General features: G+C 37.5%; 1 protein-coding gene across 1 annotated transcript in view; it reads left to right on the plus strand.

Moving 5' to 3' along the window:
- The first annotated feature begins 59 nt into the window (after positions 1-59).
- GNAI3 (G protein subunit alpha i3) overlaps positions 60-21,775 on the plus strand; it is a 40,332-nt gene continuing 18,616 nt past the window's right edge. The window contains exons 1-3 of the mRNA XM_057726711.1: positions 60-317; positions 20,844-20,886; positions 21,002-21,143. Coding sequence (XP_057582694.1) covers positions 200-317; positions 20,844-20,886; positions 21,002-21,143 — 303 coding nt within the window. The 5' untranslated portion in view covers positions 60-199. The remainder of the gene's footprint in view (positions 318-20,843; positions 20,887-21,001; positions 21,144-21,775) is intronic.

Below are 21,775 nucleotides of genomic sequence, written 5' to 3' on the forward strand. Positions count from 1 at the left end.
AGCGAGAGAGGTCCGAAGAGTAACGGCCGCGGGCGTTGCCGGAAGTGTCGTAAAACGCCGGATATCCGGTTCCTCTGGGCGCTCAGGGAGCTGACGGAGAGGGCCGCCGCCCAGCAGTAGACGCTGTCTCAGCCCGCCGAGCCGCAGTTTCCGCGGTGTGTGAGTGAGCCCGGGCCCAGTCCCCTGTCCCACCGCCGCCATGGGCTGCACGTTGAGCGCCGAAGACAAGGCGGCGGTGGAGCGAAGCAAGATGATCGACCGCAACTTGCGGGAGGACGGAGAGAAAGCGGCCAAAGAAGTGAAGCTGCTGCTACTCGGTGAGGGGCTGGGGGCGGGGCTGGTGGGGTGTTCCAGAGGGCCCAGGCACTTGGGAGCCCTGAGGGGGGTCAGGCCGGGCTGGAGGAGAGGAGCCCGAAGAATCTGGAGGGCGTGACGGACGTGGGGCGGGGTGTGGGGTTGGTGGCTGAGGCCGGAGGGCGTGATGAGGGGGTGGGGTTTGGGGGTTGTAGGAATTAGGCTGGAGAGAGGGTGTGCCTCCATGCTGGAATTGCATTTAGCGAATAGAGCTCGGAAGTATGGTCCCGTAGGACACTGAGACTCTATTAGGAATATGGGAAAAGCTCATAAAGGAAGAGCTGATGTTAGGAAAGGTTTTGCAAGGGAGGGATTGGAGAGAGTTGGTAGCGAGGACGGGAGAGTGTGTTGGGTTTGTATAATGGCTTGTGAGTTTGGACTGTGGTGGTACTTTATGACAGGTTAGAGCTGGGAGGCTTGAATGATATAAATGGGGGGGGGGGCTGGGACAGAGTGGTCACATTAGGACCCTGTTATTTATTAGAGAGTGGGCATTTTGAACTGTTGGTAAGGTGGAGGAACCCTGGGTTATCCAGGAACATGAAGGTGTGTGGTTGAGATAAATGACAAGTTCTCAGGTATAAGGGAAAAGAGTTTGGGTGCAGAGGCTGTGTGTGCTTATCCACATTTTTCTATTATTTTTATTCTCTTAAGGTTTTATAACTGATTCCCTTGTGTTTGTAAAGGGGGAGATGGTGTGAGCTGAGGAAATTTGACTGGCTTGTTTGAGGTTTGTGGCATAAGACGTGATGATGACAATAGATTACACAGTGGGAGTTGCTGAATAGTTGCTAGGAATGATGTGCAGTGGGACTGCAGGTATCTTAGGATAAATTATGGAATTGGACATATTTACTGTAAAAGGTGTGGCAGTGACAGACTTCTCGTGAGCTGTGTTATTTTTTTTTTTTGCTTTATTCAAACTAAAAATATTGGCTTTAGGAATTACAGTTTATTCTACTTGACATTCGTTTTAAGTAGCTTTTACGCACAGTCAGATGCATTTTATTCAGCTTGGTTAATTTTAGAATTTTTGAGAGACTGGTTTGTAGAGGCTCAGTAAACCATATAAAGTACCCTGGCATCCGCTTACCAATAAATTCAACCATGTTTCTTCACTGTTAGTATTTTCTAGGGATCTGTTAGGGAAGAATAAGTAGCCATAATGGTTTCTGTAAGCGATAGAACTTTACTTTTTAAAACAATTAATTTTGGGGAAAAAGAAGTCACTTGAGGAGAAGTGCCAAATTTTTATGGTGTAAAACTCCAGAGGATGGAATGCACCACGGTAGCCCAGGGTTTATTTTGTACTCCAGTGTGTTCTGGGTGCCTGTGCTAGTCTTTTCATGTTAACGTGTTTGATGGTTTGTAGATTAGAGAAGCCCTGGTAACAGCTTTTTGGATAAAGAGGGAAAATTATGCATTGGAGCTTGAGCTTTCAGTTTGAATACCTGATCTTACAGAAGGTATGAAATAAAATTGAAATTCCAGACTGCCACTCTCCATATAACAGGTATCGTTTTGTGAACGAGCATGGTGCCTGGTACATAGTAGGTGCTTCTTAAGTATATACTGTTAACCGGCCTGTGCCACCTGATTTTGCACATTGCTCCTTGGGGCCTTTCAGCTGTTTGATATAAACCGTAATACTCAAGGCATTAGGATTGTCTCTGTTGATCGATTGGTTATGAAAGTAAAGGTGTATTTTCATCTTGTGATTTACGTTCATTATCAGAGAACCCCTTAGGACATTAGCTTATTGTGATACAGGATTTTATAAATAGTGTATTTAATTAAAAGCAAAATTAAGCATATGATCATTTAGGGAACTTCAAAAGCAGTAAGTAAAAAATCAAAGTACTAAAACATTTGCTTCTACTTTTTATCAATTTCATTGTTTTAAGTAAGATTTTTTTATGTTCTTGAGCAAGTTAAATCAACAAATTAAAATAGGTTACAGACAGAGATGCTCTTGCTTGAACTATAACATAACATATATGAAATTAAAGATATCTTCCTTGCTATTTCTGTAAGCAAAATGCACCCATCACAGTATACAAATAATTTTCTTCTTGCTGTAGAATATCTCCTTTGACGTACATGCAAGTCATTTTTACTTCATCACTGTAAAACTATCAAACTTGGTCTAAGTTGAGATCTATTTACTTACTTTTGTCTCTCCTGGCACATGATAGGTGTTGATTAAATATTACTGTATTTCCTTCCTGCGGGGATGTAATTTGGCATAGTGATTAACAACGTGGCTCTGAAGTCAGACTGTTTCAAATTCTAATTTCCAGTTACCAGCTATAACCTTGGGAAAGTTGTTTACTCAGTTTCTCTCTGCCTCAGTTTCCTCATATTTAAAATGGAAAAAATAGAGGTACTTCATAGGGTTGTTGTGAGGATTAAATATTATAATAATGTGAAGTAGAACATAGCCTGGCAAAAAGTATTAGTGTAATGAATATTAGCCATTATTATTATTCTATCAAAATGATTGTTATAGATTAAAGGTACTATAGAAATTAAGATAAATTAAGCAAGAATAAAGTATTATAATTTTTTGGTTACCTTTAGTTTAAGTTTCTTTTAGATGTGTTATTGAGAAACTCTTGGTATACCAAATTAGTGTTGAATCATAATATTCTATAGAAAAACAACATTGTTATGCAGGGCTTCCTAACCAGAGTGTAGTGTATGTAGGAAGGCATACAGTGTGCTGTTTGCAAATAAATGTTTTATGGTTTTGAAATTTAAATCATTTTTGTGAATTTATGATTTTAAATCATTTTATGATTAACTTTACAAAATTTTACAGCAGTTGGAATGATATTTGAACATTTTTGGTGTAATTCCACCAGTAAACTTTCTGAATTTGGCAATTGAAAATATTTGATCTGAAAGGTTTATACCAATAGTATTTAATATCATCTCTAATATTTTGTATTTTTCATGTCATAATTTTATAATATAAAGAAAATATATTTTTTTTCACCAAGTCCCTCCAGCTTACCTCAGTAAGCTTTACAAGTGTTATCATTTTAAGCATGCGATATGATGTGACCAAAGTTGGGAATCACTGGTATAATGGATAAGAGCACTGCTTTTGGAGTCACATAAAACTGAGTTCAAGTCCCACCTCCATTTACTAACTGTGAGACACACAGCATGTAACTTAACCACGTAAATCTTAATTTTCACAGATATAAAGTGGGAATGTGATGCTTATTTCAAAAGATCAAATGAGATAATGTATGTAAAATTCTTAGCAGATATTCACTGTTATTACAATGATGTTTGGAAACTTATTTTAGCTACTTTTTTCAAGGGTGTTTCAGACAGATAAGTGGTTATTTTTCAAATAGTAATGTAACCTTTTCAAAGATCTTCAAGGAATTTTAATATAACTTTTGTGGTAAAAGGAATTAAACATTATCATTTAGTTTTGTAAGTTATTGAATGATCTGTTCCTGTGCTATCTCTGTCCATTTCTTGGTAGTTCCTCTTAGCAGATCTTGAGAAAACTTTGTTATACAAAATGAGGTTAATGCTTTGTTCTTTAGGATTTGGCTGGTAGTGGTATGGCAGAAATTAAGTTGCATGCAGAAAATTGGAACCATCTAATTCACTTAAACCCTATATTCTGTAATTGATTATTTACATTTAAGTATCAGCATGTTACTGGCTGAATATGCTTATTATTGAAAATAAGACTGTCCTTTGATAAATATGCTATTATATTATACTCTTATAGGATGATATTCTTTATAGTGTTTGCTATTTATTTGGCATAAAATTCATGGACAGTTATTAGATTTCTTGTGTGGGTGCATCTCATGCCTGGGCAAAAGAAACTGGCATAAAAAAATAGAAATTCATACTGCAAAAATAGATTTGCTTCTTTTAAGTACTTATTATTTTTTGTCTTTTTTTGCATTCATCACTTCTGCAGTCTGAAAGTGTGGTATCCTTTTCAGGAATTGTAATATTGTAATCTTGCCTGAGTATGCTAATTCTGTAGTAAGTACAGGGATGACCACAGAGTTGGGTGCTTAACTAGATTTGACAGGGCACGTAACTTTTTAATTGGGGCTGCAACTGTGTGTCTTTAAAAATAATTTTTAGCCTGTTAAACGTATTTGCACTATTACAAAAAGCCTTTTAGTTTTGGGGCAGTTGTCTTTGATAAAAGTAGTTCATTCTTTTAGATAAGGTTGGTAAAACCTCAAGCACTGTGCTCTTTACTCTGTCCCTCCCCCATGGTGCTGAGCTGCTTCATCCTCTAGTTGCTTGGAAAGGAAAAGGGAGTGGATGAGTCTCTGCAGTTATTCCCTCTTTTTTCCCAACCCTCCCTCTCTCACAGCATCTTCCACATCATGCCTTTTTTTTTTTTTTTTTTAAACCTGTGGTGTATACACCCCTTCGGGCTTCAGAAGATCCATGAACTTTCTAAAATTATTAGCAAAATTTGTGGTTACATGTGTTTTTCTAGAGAGAAGAGCCATATTTTCATTAAGTTCTTCTTCCATGATACTGCTTAACCTCCTTAAAGTCCTTCATCTGTGGACCAGGAAAATCAGTAGCTGGGCAAAAATGGAATGTTCATAATACAAAAGAAAAAAGTGAAAAGTCTTTTTACCTCTTTAAAAGGTTTTTACTTGGAATTTTTGAGAAAACTGTTTTCTGTACTTCAGGTGGCTCCTCTTTCTCTAGTTCCTCAGTGAATTAATGAACTACTCACTGCTACTTGCCTCAAGTCAACGTACCCAGTACAGAACTTGCCTCCCCTCCTCACTTCTCTCCCCCAAATCCACTTGTGGTGGACTTTTCTGTTCAGGCATTGTCATTCTCAAAATCATCTACACTGAAAACTGAACTTGTTTTTTTAACTCTTTTCTTGCTCTCATCCGTACAAACAGTCAGTTGCCAAGTTCTATGACTCAGTTGTTACCAGATTTTTGTATTTCATGGACCAGTAAAATTATTTTTTTTATTGTTGACTGACTTAGGATTCCAACATTTTATTTTTCTTAGTAAATACATTTTTAAATATCCCAAGCTCCATCTGTTATGATTACTATTTTAGTTCCCTTTCCTCCATGAAACCTTTTTGATGTTCTGAATTGAATATGATCTGTCCCTCTTTCTGAAACCTCATAGTACTTTTTACGCTATCATCTACCTTGTATTATGGTTATTTGTATACTTAGCAACTCCTAACTATATGTGGTCCTTGAGGGCCGAGAAAACTAGGTATTTGTCATCTTTATATCTGCTGCAGCACCTAATATAATGCTAAGCTCTTTTGTCTGTAAGGAATAGAAACTCATTCATACTTGTTTCCAGTCAAGGAGGGCTTTGTTAAAAGGACCGGCAGGCACTTCATAGGCATCAGACATCCAAGGATAGGTAAGAAATGAAATACAACCAGGTTGAATGCACGTGGAATGTAATACATGTCCCCTCCCCTCATTTCTCCTAGAGTAGACTGGTTACTTGCTCTGCTTTATTGGTAAGTCACCTCTTCAGATCAGCTTTCTCTGCTCCCTTAGAGGACTTATTTGTCCCTACCCCCAGTCTTTAACTTTGACTTATTCTGATACCTCTGGCTCTCACACTGCCTAACCTGATAGTTCAGGTACTTCATGTCATCTGACTCAGGTTCCCAGGATTCGCATTCCAGGTTCCTGGGAAGGAATATTAGATTGGCCCATCCTTCACAGGTGCCTACCACAGTCTAGTCACCTGTGGTGGAAATATGGCAGGGGTTGTGGGGTATCATGAGTTTCATAAGGCTGTCCCTTTCAGGAAATAGGTGGGTGGTTCTCTATTAAAAAGGCATGGGTAGGGATTTCCCTGGTGGTCCAGTGGGTAAGACTGCGCACTCCCAATGCAGGAGGCCTGGGTTCGATCCCTGGTCCGGGAACTAGATCCTGCATGCATGCCACAACTAAGAGTCTACATGCTGCAACTAAGAAGTCCGCATGCTGCAACAAAGATCGTGTGTGCTGCAGCTAAGACCAGGCGCAGCCTAAATTAATAAATAAATGAATGGCATGGCATGGCTAGACAGTTAACGTTTAATAGATGACAGTGCCCCCCACCTAGTAGACACTCATTATATAAATTGAACTTAATGGAATGAGATGGAAATATTGAAGAACTAAACATATCATTGCTTTAGTTTTTCTTTAATTCACAAGAGCATGCCTGCTAATTCTCAATAAGTTGTCGTTTTGTATGATTGAGAGATGTCATTAAATTCAACTTGAGGTAGGTGCAGGATTTTAAACTCCCATTATCAACACATGCAACTCAGAATAGTAAGTCACCTGAATTTAATTACCTTCAATTTTAATTCAGGAATTAATTTTCTTAAATGCACATAATCAGTTCAGGGTCTATGCTTCATTGTCCCTGCTTTTTTCTGGCTAATTTCTCCCTCTATTTATGAGTATCAGAAAATTGTCCAAAGCTAAGGGAAGAGGTAAAATGGACCATTTTACTCCTTGTTAATAACCTTGCTAAGAGGTTTTTGTTAGGGAGTAGATAAAAACATTGGGCAAAGAGATTGCTCATAGATTTTACTTATCCATGCTGTGTCTTCTCCTTCTATTTAGTTTAGTTTTGTTTATTGAGGGGTGGGGCTTGTCGGGGGAAATGGGGAGGAAAAGATGCTTTAGGAGCTAGATATTGGCAGTAAAGACCAAAAAATTAAAATGTGGGTCTCATAAGAATTGTCTAGAACAGCAGACATAAATTTGTTCAGATTACTGAAGTTTGTTTTAAAATTTGTTTTGTAGTCAGCAGAATACAGTAGACTAGCACTAATAAAATCCACCTATTTGAACTAGTAACTCAAATTCAGAAATAGGAGATACCATGTAACGTGGGGCAAAGAGCAGAGACTGAAAACTGGGCGAGCAGTCCTAACTTCTCAGCTTCATTTTCCTTTTTCTGTACAATGAGATCTGACCTCAGGCGTCCCTTGTCTGTGAAGTTAATATTATCAACTAGGTGAAATATTTTAGCAAATTGTAAAGAGGGCGTTTTTTGTGTTATTTCTCTTGTTCTTGAGTTTGACTGACAGTAGTTTAACATAATAAAGCTGTTTAGGAAGATAGTTAAAAACTGAAGTTAAAAACCTGAAAGACATAAATTCACAAAGTACCCATATATAAATGTTCAAGAGAATATAAGGAAATTCTTCTAGTATTTGATTTCACCACCAATTTTAATTATCTTCATTTTGGTAGAATTCTTTATCAGTGTTGAGCAAGTTAGAGTGATCTTTAAGCCTTTATCTATCCAGGCTATCCTTTTACCTGCTTAGCAATCATCTGTATCATTTCTGTAATTCAAGCTGCTTGAACTAAATAACATTGTGTTAGGATCACTGTTTAACTGTTCTAGTTTTGATACAGTGCTGTATATAAATGAAGTATACTATTTGCAATGTCTTACTAGTAAGTGATAACAGAAATTAACATATCTGATAAGAACCAAGCAAAGAAAGGATACCAAAAAGGCCAAATAATTCGTTTGACTTATACCTGAATAACGACCTAGGTGATCTTAGAAACAATTTTTAGGAGGATACAGTCTTTTTTTCTTTTTCTTCTTTTTCTTTTTGGCCACGCTGCCCGGCTTGTGGGATCTTAGTTACTCAACTAGGGATTGAACCCGGGCCCACTGCAGTGAAAGCACAGAGTCCTAACCACTGGACAGCCAGGGAATTCCCGGATATAGTTTTTAGACATGAATTTCTTTTGATTTCTAAGTTAGGCTTGGAAGAAACTTAAAATTTAAGACTGTTAAGGATTAGCTGAGATTTACTGTATACATTGTTCCATTACTATTTTGCTGCTAGACTCACATCTAATTTTCAAATGGGTAAGTGTTTTAATGTTCATACAAAAGTCTTTTAGTTTTTTGAATGATGTTAGTATTTTACATCTCAAAAAGTTTTCGTTGCTTAAGTTAAAAGTAGATAGTACTCTAATTTTTTTCTAGCTGCTCATGTAAATCTACAGCTGGCATGTCAGGCATGACTCACCAGGATTAAAAAATACACTACTTGTATATTTAAATTGTTCTTATATCTCCTGCTTTTATTTATGTGGCCTGCTGTTAACACTTACAGTAGTAAGTGATAAAGGGTGATAAAGGGACAGTTTAAAAAATCAGACCTCTTTAAAATTAGCAGGGTAGCTTGATTCTTGTCATGTTGTAATTAGTCTTCCTGTAATGATTGATTGTGCAACCTCTTTACACTGGGTCACATACTCAAAATTTCCTTTATCCTTTCAAATTGGATTTTAAAACTAAAATAGTATTCCATTGAATTCTAAGAAGTTATGAAAATGTTACATTGTGTTTGGATTTCTGTTTTAGTCATGTATTGATATCCCTAGTTTTTATGTTTTTATTTAATGGAGAGTGTTGTATATATTGTGATATGACCTTGGAACTTACCAGTATGACTTCAGAATCATTAGGTTAAAAATATTTTAAAATCAGTTGAGAAACAGCAGAACTCTTTAGTGACTGCTCTTGAGCTAATGTGGAAATAAATTTTGCCCAGGACCTTGGATGTTATATTTTACACATTATAGAAGGGTTGTTTTAAAGTGAGATACCTTTGATAGAACATTTCCCCCTCTATTTCCTGCATTTAGAACATGGGAATCATTAACTGCAAAACAAGGCTCTGTTTGAGATAATGATATAAATACTACAATGATTTATGTAGATAATGTAGTTCTGATATATGTGACATGATAGCACAGTCCTAACCTTTCTATGCAAGTTATTTCAGTATCGTTACATATTTCTGAAAATAAAAATTGAACTACTTCAGTTTAATGATGTAAATCTTTTTCACCATTTTGCAACATTAATAAATCCTCACGTATTTTGGTTCATTTCAGATTATTAAAAATAATTTCCTTCCTTCCTCTACTTCTAAGAAGAGAAGTATATTTCTTATTCCTTTACTTTTGTTATTATGGTTGCAGTTAAAATCCACATTCATGTTCTCATTGGTATTTGTAGTTCTTTCAACTTTTTCTAGACTACTTAAAAGTTTTTTAGTAAGCTTTTTGTTTTGGAATAATTTTAGATTTGTAGAAAAGCCACAAAAATAATGCATAGAGTTCCTGTATACTGTTCATCTGATTTCCCTTAGTGTTGTTGTGTTACATGGCTGTGATATATTTGTCACTACTAAGAGATTAATACTGGTCCATTAAAGTTAGCTAAATTTTACACTTTATTTGAATTTCAGCAGTTTTTCCATTAATGTTCTGCTCCAGGATCCAATCTAGGACACTGCATTGCATTTAGTCGAGGCTACATTTTATTAAGCTTTTCAGTTTTCAGTGTTCAGAAGGAGGCTCATTTATTGACTTATTTATGATTAGGTATCTCTGATTGTCTTATATGTACACAGGTACTTTCCTAGCTTGGAGATATGAATGAGAAATAGACATAACCCTTAAGCAGTTCAGGTTGTGGAGATACACAAGTAAACAGTGGTAGTGGAATGTGGTTACAGAAAGAGTAGCCAGTTTTGGAAGGAGGAGGAGGAGGAGGAAGAGACAGGAAAGTCCTTGTAGAGGAGGTAACATTTGAAATGGACCTTGAAGAATAAATAAGAACTCTTAAGGCAGAGACTGAAGAGGAGCACATCCAGAGGGAATAGTACGTACAAAGACTCAGAAATATGAGTGAACAAATAGATTTGCCCTGGAATAAAGGGTTGCCATGGAGGAGTGTAGGAGGTAAGGCTGGAAAAGTATGTGGGGGGATTTGGAGAGTATTGATTTGAAGTTTTAGTAGCTGTATTTTAAAAAGCCACATTTTGTTATAGATCGATAGATATAGATATAATTGGGGGGAAATCATCTAGAGACTTTGCATTCTCCTTCTTCGTATTACCTGTCTTTTTTGCCATGCTGCTACTAATAAATGCTATAATAAAGGTTAGTAGAAGGAAATACATATATGAATCCAGACTTTTTTGGGTTTTGACTTGCATAATTGGTAAGCATTTATACAGTAAAGGAAATTGAAATTGTAAGCATCCTTAGGGATGTAGAACTGAATTTGAATTGAAACAATTGAAATTGTAGGCAACTGAATTTATAATATTTTGTTATTGGTGAATTTTTAAAGTTGGTATTAATTTACATTCAATTCACTAGGCATGTAGTAGGTGCTGTTTACTGCCATCAGTGTTTGCGACTTATGTACGGATATGATTCTGATATTTTTAAATGTAAAAATTCGATGAGTGGATTTAACATTACAGTTAACTTTGTAGGACATCTCCACTACATATGAATTATTTGTATGGGTTAAATGTGTATTTTACATTTCTATTTCAAGAGAATTTTGAGGCAGAGCTAGTAAGAAATGTACCTATTCAAAAATAGTTTTCAGTCAGGTCATATGTACATACCATGTAATAGCATTAACACCACAGTGACGTTTTGTTGCTCTGCTTTTAAAGAAGTAAAAGGAAAATTACTCACCAGAAGCCAAAATTAGAACATTGCGGCAGCCAGATGATGATCCCTCTTCTTGCTCACAAGTGACTGATCCCTTAAGCATTCTTTTTATATTCTACAAAAGTGAAGAAGAAATCTCACTTCTCCCTTTTAATTGTCCAGTTGCCCAATGAGAACACATGATCTTTAGCAACATTTGAGTTACCTTGTTCATATTCTTAAGTGAAAAGATTTTGAGGAGAGCTGCTTGGCTAAGTGAGCTGCTCCCCATTTAATCAAGCCAGCATCTTCCTTAGGTGACTTACGAATGTTAAAATGGCTATTAGCTTTCTACTTTATGGTTTATAAGGCATGTAAAATGATAGGATCATGTCCATGAAAGATGTGAAACTGAACAAACCATACACTACTACTGTGTAAGCTGGACATATTTTGGTTGATAGGGATTTTTAAAAATTCCTCCCCCTCCCTGATTGCATATTTACCTTCTAGAAATATTTAATGAAAAATTAATTGATATTGGGGAGGAACACATAGGTTACTTCAGAGATAACTGGTAAGGTTTAATTTTTTATATTGGATGATAGGTACACAGATGTTTGTTTTGTCACACACATGTCATAAATATCCCTTTTTGTATTCAGTATTTAATTGAAACAACTTAAAAAGTTTTAAAGGCCAAAAAAGGGTAATTGGTTCTAATTAAAGCCAGTTCCATTCAAGGTGGGTTTTGTTGTTTTTTTTGTTTTGTTTTATTTTGTTTGGTCAAAGGAATAGAAAAGTCACTCATAATATCTCAAAGAGTTGGAGAGGGGGGAATTATTGTTAGAATAGAGATAGGTTTTATGAGAATGCAGGAAGAGCTGAAGAATCGGGCTGCAGAAACTGAGGTAGCTCTGGCATTGGCCCAGGCTATTGTCTCTGCCTTTCTTCTGTTTCTGTCTTTCTTATTGTCATTATTCACTGTTTCTGCCCCTTTTTACTTTCTTGTCTTTACTTGTTCTCCTTTGTCTCTTCCTCTCTTTTTTTGTCTCCTTGGTCCCATGCATTCTCTCTTTCCTTACTCATTTTCTGTCTCATCTTTTGTGTGGACTCTCCTCTCATGACAGCTCTAAGTCTCTAGGTGCATTTGTCTATTCTGTTTTCTCTCCAGGTCAGCTTCCTCTGAATCCTTTCCTTTATGGTGTTGATGTGCATGAAGCTCTATAATGGTAGCCTAGGTTTTCACACATTGTGACCTTGTAGTTTAGGATGACTTTTTCTGTGTCTTCTAGTGCAGATTCCTCAGATTATCTAATTGGTCCTACTCTTCTTTTGGAGCTGGGTCACACAAGGTGTAGGCCCTCTGTCAGCCTGTGACTGGGTGACTCCTGTGTCAGGTATTTACTCATTATCAAGTCACAGAGAGGGGCATGGCCCAGATCCTGTAGCTGCCCCCCACTGCAGCCCCCATGAAATAGGGTTTTCTCCAGAAGGAGTTATGGTAGGCAGTACTCTAATATAGCAATTAAGTTTTATCAAAAATTTGATTGGTATGTGATTGCTTCCTAGAAAAATCTTTTTCTGAGAAGAGACCCATTATCTTTGTCCCAATCATAACCTCACTGCCACCTTTTATTGTTAACATATTCATTCATTCATTCACTGAAGAAATATTTGATGAGCACTCACAACGTTTCTTACACTCTTTCAGGTATTAGGATACAGAGTGCACAGGACAGATTCATAGCAGTTAATTTCACTGAAGCAGATGGTGGGCACAAGGGAGCTGGGACAGGGTTTGAGAGTAAGGTTTAGAGGGGAATAGGAGGCTTGTGAGTGAGTCCAAATTTATTGTCAGGTGTAGTTGTGAGGTGAGAGTTGAAGGCATAACCAGGAATGGGTGTGGGCTGACTAAAGATAGCAGAGGAATGGAAATCTTCTGTTTCTGTTAACTGCCCACATCAAAAATTCCATCTGTTGCAGCTGGCATTTGCAAAATGTAATTAGGCAACCACTGAATCTCATAGAAACTCAAGCCATTCATCCCACATTTATTGTGTGTCTGTTCTGTCCTAGATTGTGCTCTAGATTGGGGGTAGAGGCACAAAAAGAAGACACTGTTTTGTGCTTTCGAGGAGTGTGCTTTTGAGCTTAGGACTAGTGGATACTAAACAGGCACTGACCCAAATAATTAAAATAATTTTTATTTTTTATTTTTTTTAAGTTTATTTATTTCTTTATTGGCTACGTTGGGTCTTCGTTGCTGCTCACGGGCTTTCTCTAGTTGTGACGAGCAGGGGCTACTCTTTGTTGCAGTGCACAGGCTCCTCACTGCAGTGGCTTCTTTTGTTGTGGAGCATCGGCTCTAGACGCGCGGGCTTCAGTAGTTGTGGCTTTTGGGCTTTAGAGCGTAGGCTCAGTAGTTGTGGCGTGTGCGGGCTTAATTGCCCTGCAGCATGTGAGATCTTCCTGGACCAGGGATTGAACCCGTGTCTCCTGCATTGGCAGGTGGATTCTTAACCACTGCACCACCAGGGAAGTCCCTAATTAAAATAATTTGACCAAGTGTTAGGGTTGTGGTGTTTGACATTAGCCTGTAGGGTCAGGTTGAACCTGGTCAGAGTCTCCTTGAGAGAGAATTACATAAATGTGGTTTTCAGGTTGTACTGAAAAGTTTCATTACAATTTTAATAAAAATCAAGAAAACCCATTAGCAATTTATGAGATTAGGAGCTGGAAAGGGAGTAAAAAAAAAATTTTTTTTTTTGAGTAGCCAGAGCTGGCTAGAGATAAAATGAGGTGAGGTGACTGGGAAAGACAGATTGGGACTTAATTTTGGAAATTAACCTCTGGGACTAATGCTGAAAGGGAATAATCTGTGCCAGCCAACAGAGCGAGAGTATTAATTGTGTTCAGAAGGAATGGGGGAGGCTTCAGCAAAGAGTTGAAGTTTGAATTAAGTAGGGTTTTCAAGAATGTTTAAATGCAGAGGCTTGGCATGCTTAGAGGGACATCGGGCTGGGTGAAAAAATTATTCTGATATTTTAGGTTAAGGAAACTTGCTCATTTCACAAGAAAAATAGATTTAACTATTAATAGATCACACGAGATCATAGATTCCTAAACTTATTTGTGTTTGAAGTCTCAGTGTCTAGCAGTGCCAGGCAGTGCAAAATATGTTTGTGCTTTTTTGTTTTTTTTAAAAGGCTGAAGAACAATTTTTGTTTGCTCTGTGACATTTTTCCCATCTGTAATTTTGCTGTCCATTTCTTTCTGAATTAGGAAGCTGAGAGCTGGGTTTTTGTGTTAAGTATATTACCTTGAAAAGCATTTTGGATGAAATGTCATTTTTTACCTTAATCTGAATTTTTATTCTGTTAGCTACGTGTGCCTGAATAGAAAGGAATCATAGGGAACAATAGATTATCTTATTATTGGAAATAGCATGAACTGTGCTCCTGTGATCTTTAGTTACAGATATTCACTTTTTTTTTAATAATAACTTGAATGTTTTGCTAGTTTGAGACTGTATAAAATATAGAATATCCTTGAGCATGAATATAGGAACTTGGCTGCCAAACAATTCTTACTTCCTTGCTGTTGCTCCTCTCTTTCTTTCTGCTGTTTGTCCCTTCTTGATCAGGAGTGCGTAGTTGGAGAACATGCTGATTTGATCACTGTATGATGGTAGTGTTGTGGATTGTTGGATTAATAGGAAGATGTGGAGCCATGGTTTGATCTGAAGCCTCTGTGTGTCAAAATTAGAGAATTAGTCTGCCTTTAGTATTATAATAATTACAGTCATCAAATATTAGAGTACAGCCATAAAGCACATCTAGGCCAGAGTCCTTCATATTTTATGTATAAGGAGACTGGCATTAAATTAGGTGATTTGCCCAAGGTCACAAGCTAGTCATGGCAGAGCTAGGACCAGTCTCTCCTCCTCCTCCTCCTCCTCCTCCATAGAGTTTGTGACAACGTGGTATCCTTAACAAAAAAATCTTTTTAAGTGCCTGAGTTGTAAATGAAAGGTGAAAATAAGTTAGAAAAATCAAATTTACTGACTCAGCTTTCAGTCTGCTGTGGGAGAGAGGCTGCCATATGTCTGGTTATGGAGACCTGTAGAGAGACCATGAGCGTATCTTGCTCTAGCACTGGCTAGAGGGTTATCCAAAAATAGTGGCATATTGGGGGCTGTGCAGACCTCTAGGAAAGGGGGTGTGCTGTAGTTATTATTCTGGGCTTTTAGAAGTTTCACAGTTTCTCCCCAGAAACAAGTATTTAAAAGGAAAAGGAGATGTTTCAAGTGCCACTGGAGTAACTACTAGTACATGAGGTAGTGGTGCAGAGACCTGTGGGGAAACTTAAAGGGAAAGCTGCAGAGGTACAGATGGGTGAGAAGTGTGGGAGAAAGGTGGCAGACAAGAGTATCTAGGGCTGAAATAGTTTTAAGGAAGAAAGTGTTTTTGTTCTTCAGGGGCAGAGAAAATGACTAATGCTTTGATGTAGTTTGCTGTAGTTTTTAGGTTATAAGTTGCTGTTTATGTGTGTGAATCCAGGTTCTATCTATCGTATTGTGATTGTGAGACAGCAGCTAAGCAGTTATGCCATTTCTACTGAGGTTTTGAACCAACATCAGTATCCAAGAAGTTTTTATTAAATTAAACTCTTTGGGCCTTAACATTAGTTGGTGGTACTCGGAACAGAGAAAACAGCATTCACAAATAATGGCTGGTTAACATTTATTGAATACCTAGTATGTGCTAGGCACTGTTCTAAGAATCTCCTATTGACCTCTGTTTTACAGATGAGGAAATTCATTATGCCTGATGACACAGAAGTGTGAAAAGAGCATAATATACTCATGTACCTTCTTTGGGCTGGCTTTCAGTTTTGTTTTAGTTATATGAAAGAGAAAAAAGAGGAGGCATCAGGTGACATGGTGTTTTTGAGTATCAGCCATCTTTCAGGGTTAATTTTTAAATCAGTGTGTATGTGAGCCGAATGTGTCTATTCATATATAATTATTTATACTAGGAATTCACTGGCCTTAAAAAAAATCTTGCAAAGAAATCATCACCATCTCTTATTTTTCACACCCATAATGCAGTATATGTTTAGGAAGAAATAGGTGGGCCTGTGATATGGTACTTGCTTTCAAGGAGTTCTTTAAAAATAAAATTTATAATATATTTAGGTAAATACAGTGATTCATAGTAGAGTATATATTGGTAAATTGTTTTTTGTCTAACAGTGTTGGTGATTATGTGTGCTAACTCGTACACACATTTCTTTTTTGTTATATTTGACTGTTTATAACATGATTTTCTAAATTAATTCTGTTCCTTTATTCTCTGCAGATTGCCTTGTTTCTTTTTCTTGGGGGGGTTGGGGGCACCATGTGCTATGTGGAATCTTTGTTCCCTGACCAGGGATGGAACCTGTGCCCCCTGCAGTGAAAGCTTGGAGTCTTAACCACTGGACCATCAGGGAAGTCCCTGCTTTGTTTCTTTTATTGAGAACAAGACCATCTAACTCAGCCGCTTATCTTCCTTTTCTCTCAAAAATCTCTGTAGCTTCAACTGTCATCCTTTCTTCCTATTATAGGATGTCCTTTAGATACATATTGTTTTAAGGATAAATCTTTTAAGTCAAACTGATCCATCCTGTCTCTGGAAACTTTCAGACTTTTCTTCCCTATATATCCTGTTACCTGCCCAGTTCCACCCTTTCTACCTACAAAGTCATCTTCAGTTCCCTCCTCTCCAAGCCATAGAGTCTGTCTTTGCAATTCCTTCATGTCTACTCCATTCTTTATATCCTTACTATTGAAGATTGAAGATAGGCAAATGAATCTCTCCTTAAACTTGTGATGAATTTTGAAGGAAGATATGTAAAAAGATGTAGATAAAATTAGAAAGTTTCAGACACCACATGTGTATTGGGAGAGGAAGGTGAGACAAGGGAAGCAGTTTGGGGGAAACCTGAATCAGTTTGGGGAAAACCTAAGAGTGAGAAGTTATTAGAACTAACTTACTACTGAAGCAGTGGAGCACAGAGGATTGAGGTAAAGATAAAGAGTTCAGACCTAATAAGAAAGGGTTGTAGAAAATGTTAGAAGAATATGGAGAATTATTAGATAAACTGATTTTTTTAAAATAATGCCATTTGGAGATGATGAGAAGAAAGAGGGGCTTTGAGCTAGAAGTTTGAGAAAATTACAGCAGTAGCATACAATAGGAGTAACGTCAGGCTCAGACATGTGAGGAGTTGAAAGGATTAATTTGAGAAATACATGAGAAGAAGATTTTGTTACAGCTTGATGTAAGGAGAGAAGAGTGAGAGGGTTCCAGATGACTGTTAGATTTCGTACTTGGAAGAAAGGTAAGATGGTGGCACTTTCCATAGTGATCTAGAAGCTGAATGGGTCAAAGGCTTGGTTTAAAGCGGTTTGTTCTTTATTTGTATGAAATGCCATGGAACACCCACTAAAACAAACCCTGTACTTAGTTCTGTGATTAGTAGAGGTGCTTTCTTTTAAAAGGTAGAACTGGATGCCTTAATAAAAACTTGGGTGAATATATGTTGTGTGATAATAAAGAGGACAAACTGACGTTTCATCAGAGAGTCTTGGAAAGACATGAGCGAGATAGAGCAGCATTTTTTTTTTTTAAATCACCTTCAGAGGGTAGAACTTAATGAGATGGGTAGAAATTGATTCTGAGATTAATACTTATTATTTCACTCAAAATAATCCAACATCAGTGGTAGAAATGCTGTTTTCAGTATATGAAAGAATGATGCACATTACTTCGTAGTTAATTTTATGGTTGTTGCTAACTTGGGGTAATCTGGGAATTGTGTGTTTTAGACTATTGAAAATGTAACTGTTATGCTTTTGTATTCTCTTCCCCAAAATTGAATCATTAGGGTGTTTTTTTTTTTAGATATTCATGGGAGAAATCACTTCTAATACTATCAGTTATTGGAAAGTTCTTTGTGTGCTACTTGAATATTAGCTATTTTAGTGCTGCCCCTGATTATCAGTTAAGTGATAAGAACAGAGACAAAATCATATATGTGTTCCTTTTGATTCTGTAAAAATATAGATGTCTGGAATTTTAAAATTATTTGAACTTTATTTCAACTAACATTTTTGGTTAATAGACTTGAGAAATATTAATAAAGCGTTATGATTATTAAACAGTAGTCACTCATCTGTTCACCAGTATTTATCTATGTAACCAATTTAGGTCAGGCACAGTTCTAGGCTCTGGGAATAGAAGGATGAATAAACGTTCATGGAGCTTATGTTTTGTGGAGAAGATAGGAGATGAACAAATCTGTAATGTGAAGAAGTGATATGTGCTTTGAAAAATATAACATAGTAAGGGGAGAGAATGTGATCAGGTGGGGGCTATTTAGATAGATTAGTCAGGGAAGGCTGTTTTGAAGGAAGCAGAAACCTGGGTGAAGGAGATCGTGCAAAAACTTATTCCAGGCAGAGGGAATGGTAAATGTGAAGATCATGAGTCAGGATCTAGATCATTGAGAACCAGTTTGGTACGTTGGAGGAAAAGCAAGAAAGCTGGTCTGACAAGTGCAGACAACAAAGTGGAGAATAATAGGAGTTGAGGGTGACAGGGTAGGCAGGGGCCAGAGGATGGGCCTTATTGTCAGTGAATTTTGTTTTGAGCATAATTGGACACCATAGCAGAGTTTTGGGGAAGAGTTGTGATCTGATTCACATTTTACAAAATTCATTCCAGCTACTGAGTGGACAGCTGACCATAGGAAAGGCGAGGTCTGAAGCATTGGACCATTTAGGAAGCTTTTGCAGTGTTCTAGGCCTGTGGCTTCCAGTGTGCTCATGATCAGCCATCGTGGTGCAAGAAGAAACTGTTAGAGCTATATTTATATTTATTTTTAAAAATTGAACTTTACTAATTCAGTATACATATTGCTCCTGGCATCCACATTCCATCTGTATGTTAGCTGCATGTCACTATCAGTTTTGGCCTGAGCAGCTGGGTGAATGCTGATGTCTTTTACTGAGATGAGAAAACATGGTGGAGCAGGGTTTGAAGGTAAGGGTAGGGAAGCAGTAACTCAGTTTGGGCATTTTAAGTTTGAGATGTCTACTAGAAATAGGAGATTTATCAGCTAAGTGATTTAGATATATGAGTCTGGAGCCAAGGTTAGAAACCAGGGTTTAGCTTAGAGATCTAAATTTGGGAATCATTAGCATAGAGGCAGTATACAAGAACTTTGGAGCCAGCCTGTGTGAATGCAAATTTCAGCCATGCCACTTACTATGTTATGGTGGACAAGTTAATTTGACATCTCTCTATAAAATGGGGATAGTAATAATGTCTACCTCACGGGGTTATTGTGAGGATTAAATGAGTTAACACAAGCAAAGTGTTTAGAACAGTATCTGGCATGTAGTACTCACTAGATGATAGCTGTTATCCGTTTATGAGTGATGTTTAAAACCATGAGGTTAGATGAGATGACCTAGAGAATGAATGTAGATAGAGAAAAGGTCCAAGGAAGGAGCTCTGAAGCAATACAACCTTTAGAATTCAGAGACAGGAGGGAGGACACTGAGAAGGAGTGGGGTAGGAGTCACACCAGTAGGATGTGGGGTGTAGAAGCTTGCCTAGTGAAGAAATATTTCAAGAGAAGTCATCAACTTGGACAAATTCTGCTTGAGAGTTTGAGTAAGATGAGGACTGAGAATTGACCATTGGATTTGCTAAGAGGAAAGTTGTTGGAGACCTTGAGAAGTGGGTTCGGTAGAGTAGTGTATATGAACACCTGATTGGAGTGTGTTATGGAGAGAATTGGTTGGTACAGAATTGGAAAACATGTATATGTAGATAACTCAGAGGGGTTTCGCTATAAAGAGGGAGAAAAAAAATGGAGTGGTAGCTAGAGGAAGATTTGTGGAGTCAAGGAAAGATGGGAAGTGGGTGTGTTTGTGTTGATTTTAAGATGGAAGATAGTATCGCAAGTTTGTATACTGATGAGAGTGACCCAGTGGGTAGAGAAAACTCGATGATATTTGAGTCACATGGGATCATTGTAGCAGCCAAGACCTTCAGTAGGTTTGAGGTGGATAAGTGCACAATTGGAGGTGGTTAGTCTTAGACACTGGCAGAGATAGTTCATCCACTGATGAAGGTAGAGATGAATGGAGGTGCAGATAGATTGGTGAGTTTGGTTATGGAAAAATGAGATAATCTTTTCAGAGTGCTTTGCTTTTTCCAGTAAGAGGGAGGCAGGATCATTAGTTGAGAGTCAGAGTGGGAAGGGGTTTGTGAGGTTTGAGAGAGAGGAGGAGATATCAGATAGGCATTTTGGAAGGTTGGGAGAATGAATTGACTAGGGAAGTGTGGATGGAATGTCAAGGAGTTCAGGGGGCCGGTCTGACATTTGTGTTTGTTAAAGTGATTCCAGCTGGGTGAGGAGGGAAATGTGGTCTTGAGGGGGTATACAGCAGAAAAATGATAGGGACAATGCCTCCTCTGCTTCTGTTTTGAACTCTTTAGTCTCATGGCTGAGAGGATTGCTGCTTCTCGGGTCCATGGATATCAACAGAAGAATTAATAAAAGTGAAAAAGCCAAAAGATAATCATTTCATTTTTGCCTGTGTTCAGTGCCTATATCATGCATGATGTTTCATGTAGAGGAGGAGTTCCTAGAGGTGTTTATGTTGCTATATCTCCTTTATAGTACCTACTTTACACAAATGGTATCAAGATGGCTCTGGGGCACTTTCAGTGATTTATATTTGGTTGCTGAGTTATATAAAGAAAGTAAAATCTCTAATGGAGAAGCTTTGTAGTTTTTCCTGATAGATGGAAAACCTCACCAAAGTTTTCCTGAGGATCTGTGGTTTCCGTTAATCTAGAATTATCACTTATGTTGATTTCATACTTTTGAGCTGGATTACAGATGAATTCAAAGTCTGGTTTTCTTTTCTTTCAGGTGCTGGAGAATCTGGTAAAAGCACCATCGTGAAACAGATGAAGTAAGCTGAAACATGGTCTTTTGTAAAACTACGTTTCTTCATAATGCATAAAAGTCCATTGTGTCTTTTCATTTCAGGTCCATGGTAATGATTTGTGGTTTTCTTCTTTTTAAAGAATCATTCATGAGGATGGCTATTCAGAGGAAGAATGTAAACAGTATAAAGTAGTTGTCTACAGCAATACTATACAGTCCATCATTGCAATTATAAGAGCCATGGGACGGCTAAAGATTGACTTTGGGGAAGCTGCCAGAGCAGTAAGTGTTTTGCATTTCCTCTTTACTTGCTCTTTTTCAGTAGATGCAGTTAAGCAAAATTTGCTTCATGTGTTAGGAAAGTAAATGTAAGCAACAAGATAAGATGTTAGCAGAGTACTGTCTGCTCATTTGAGACCTGTTAGCAATCTGCTTTAGGAGATATTAGATTACTACCATAAAGATAAGTCTAGGAAATAGGATTCTGTGTATATACTGTAAGTTTTTGTGGTAACTGTTTTAGTCACTTGCTGCTTTTACAGCACTATTGACTTTTATAGTAGTAAATGGTAGTAAATTGAAATAATCTAAAAAAGGTTGTCATGATATGTAGCTCTGATTTCTGAGGTGTAGAGATTAAAGGCAGATATCGGTCTCCCACAGTAAACTTGGTGCGGACCTGAACACTAAGTCGATTTTAGAGGCAGTTTTCCGGTATTCAAGAAGACTGTATCCGTATACTACATCGTACTGTAAACTATAGAATTGGATTATACCATGTCCTATTTTAATTCTTGCACATGTTAGATATTCAAAAGTTGCGTTAATTGATTATAATACTTAGTGGGCACTGAATGTCTAATTTGTAAATTAGGATGTTTGATGCAGGGAATTTTTTATATCATCATCAGCTA

This window comes from Hippopotamus amphibius, chromosome 1, assembly GCF_030028045.1.
Source record: "Hippopotamus amphibius kiboko isolate mHipAmp2 chromosome 1, mHipAmp2.hap2, whole genome shotgun sequence".
Lineage (NCBI taxonomy): Eukaryota > Metazoa > Chordata > Mammalia > Artiodactyla > Hippopotamidae > Hippopotamus > Hippopotamus amphibius.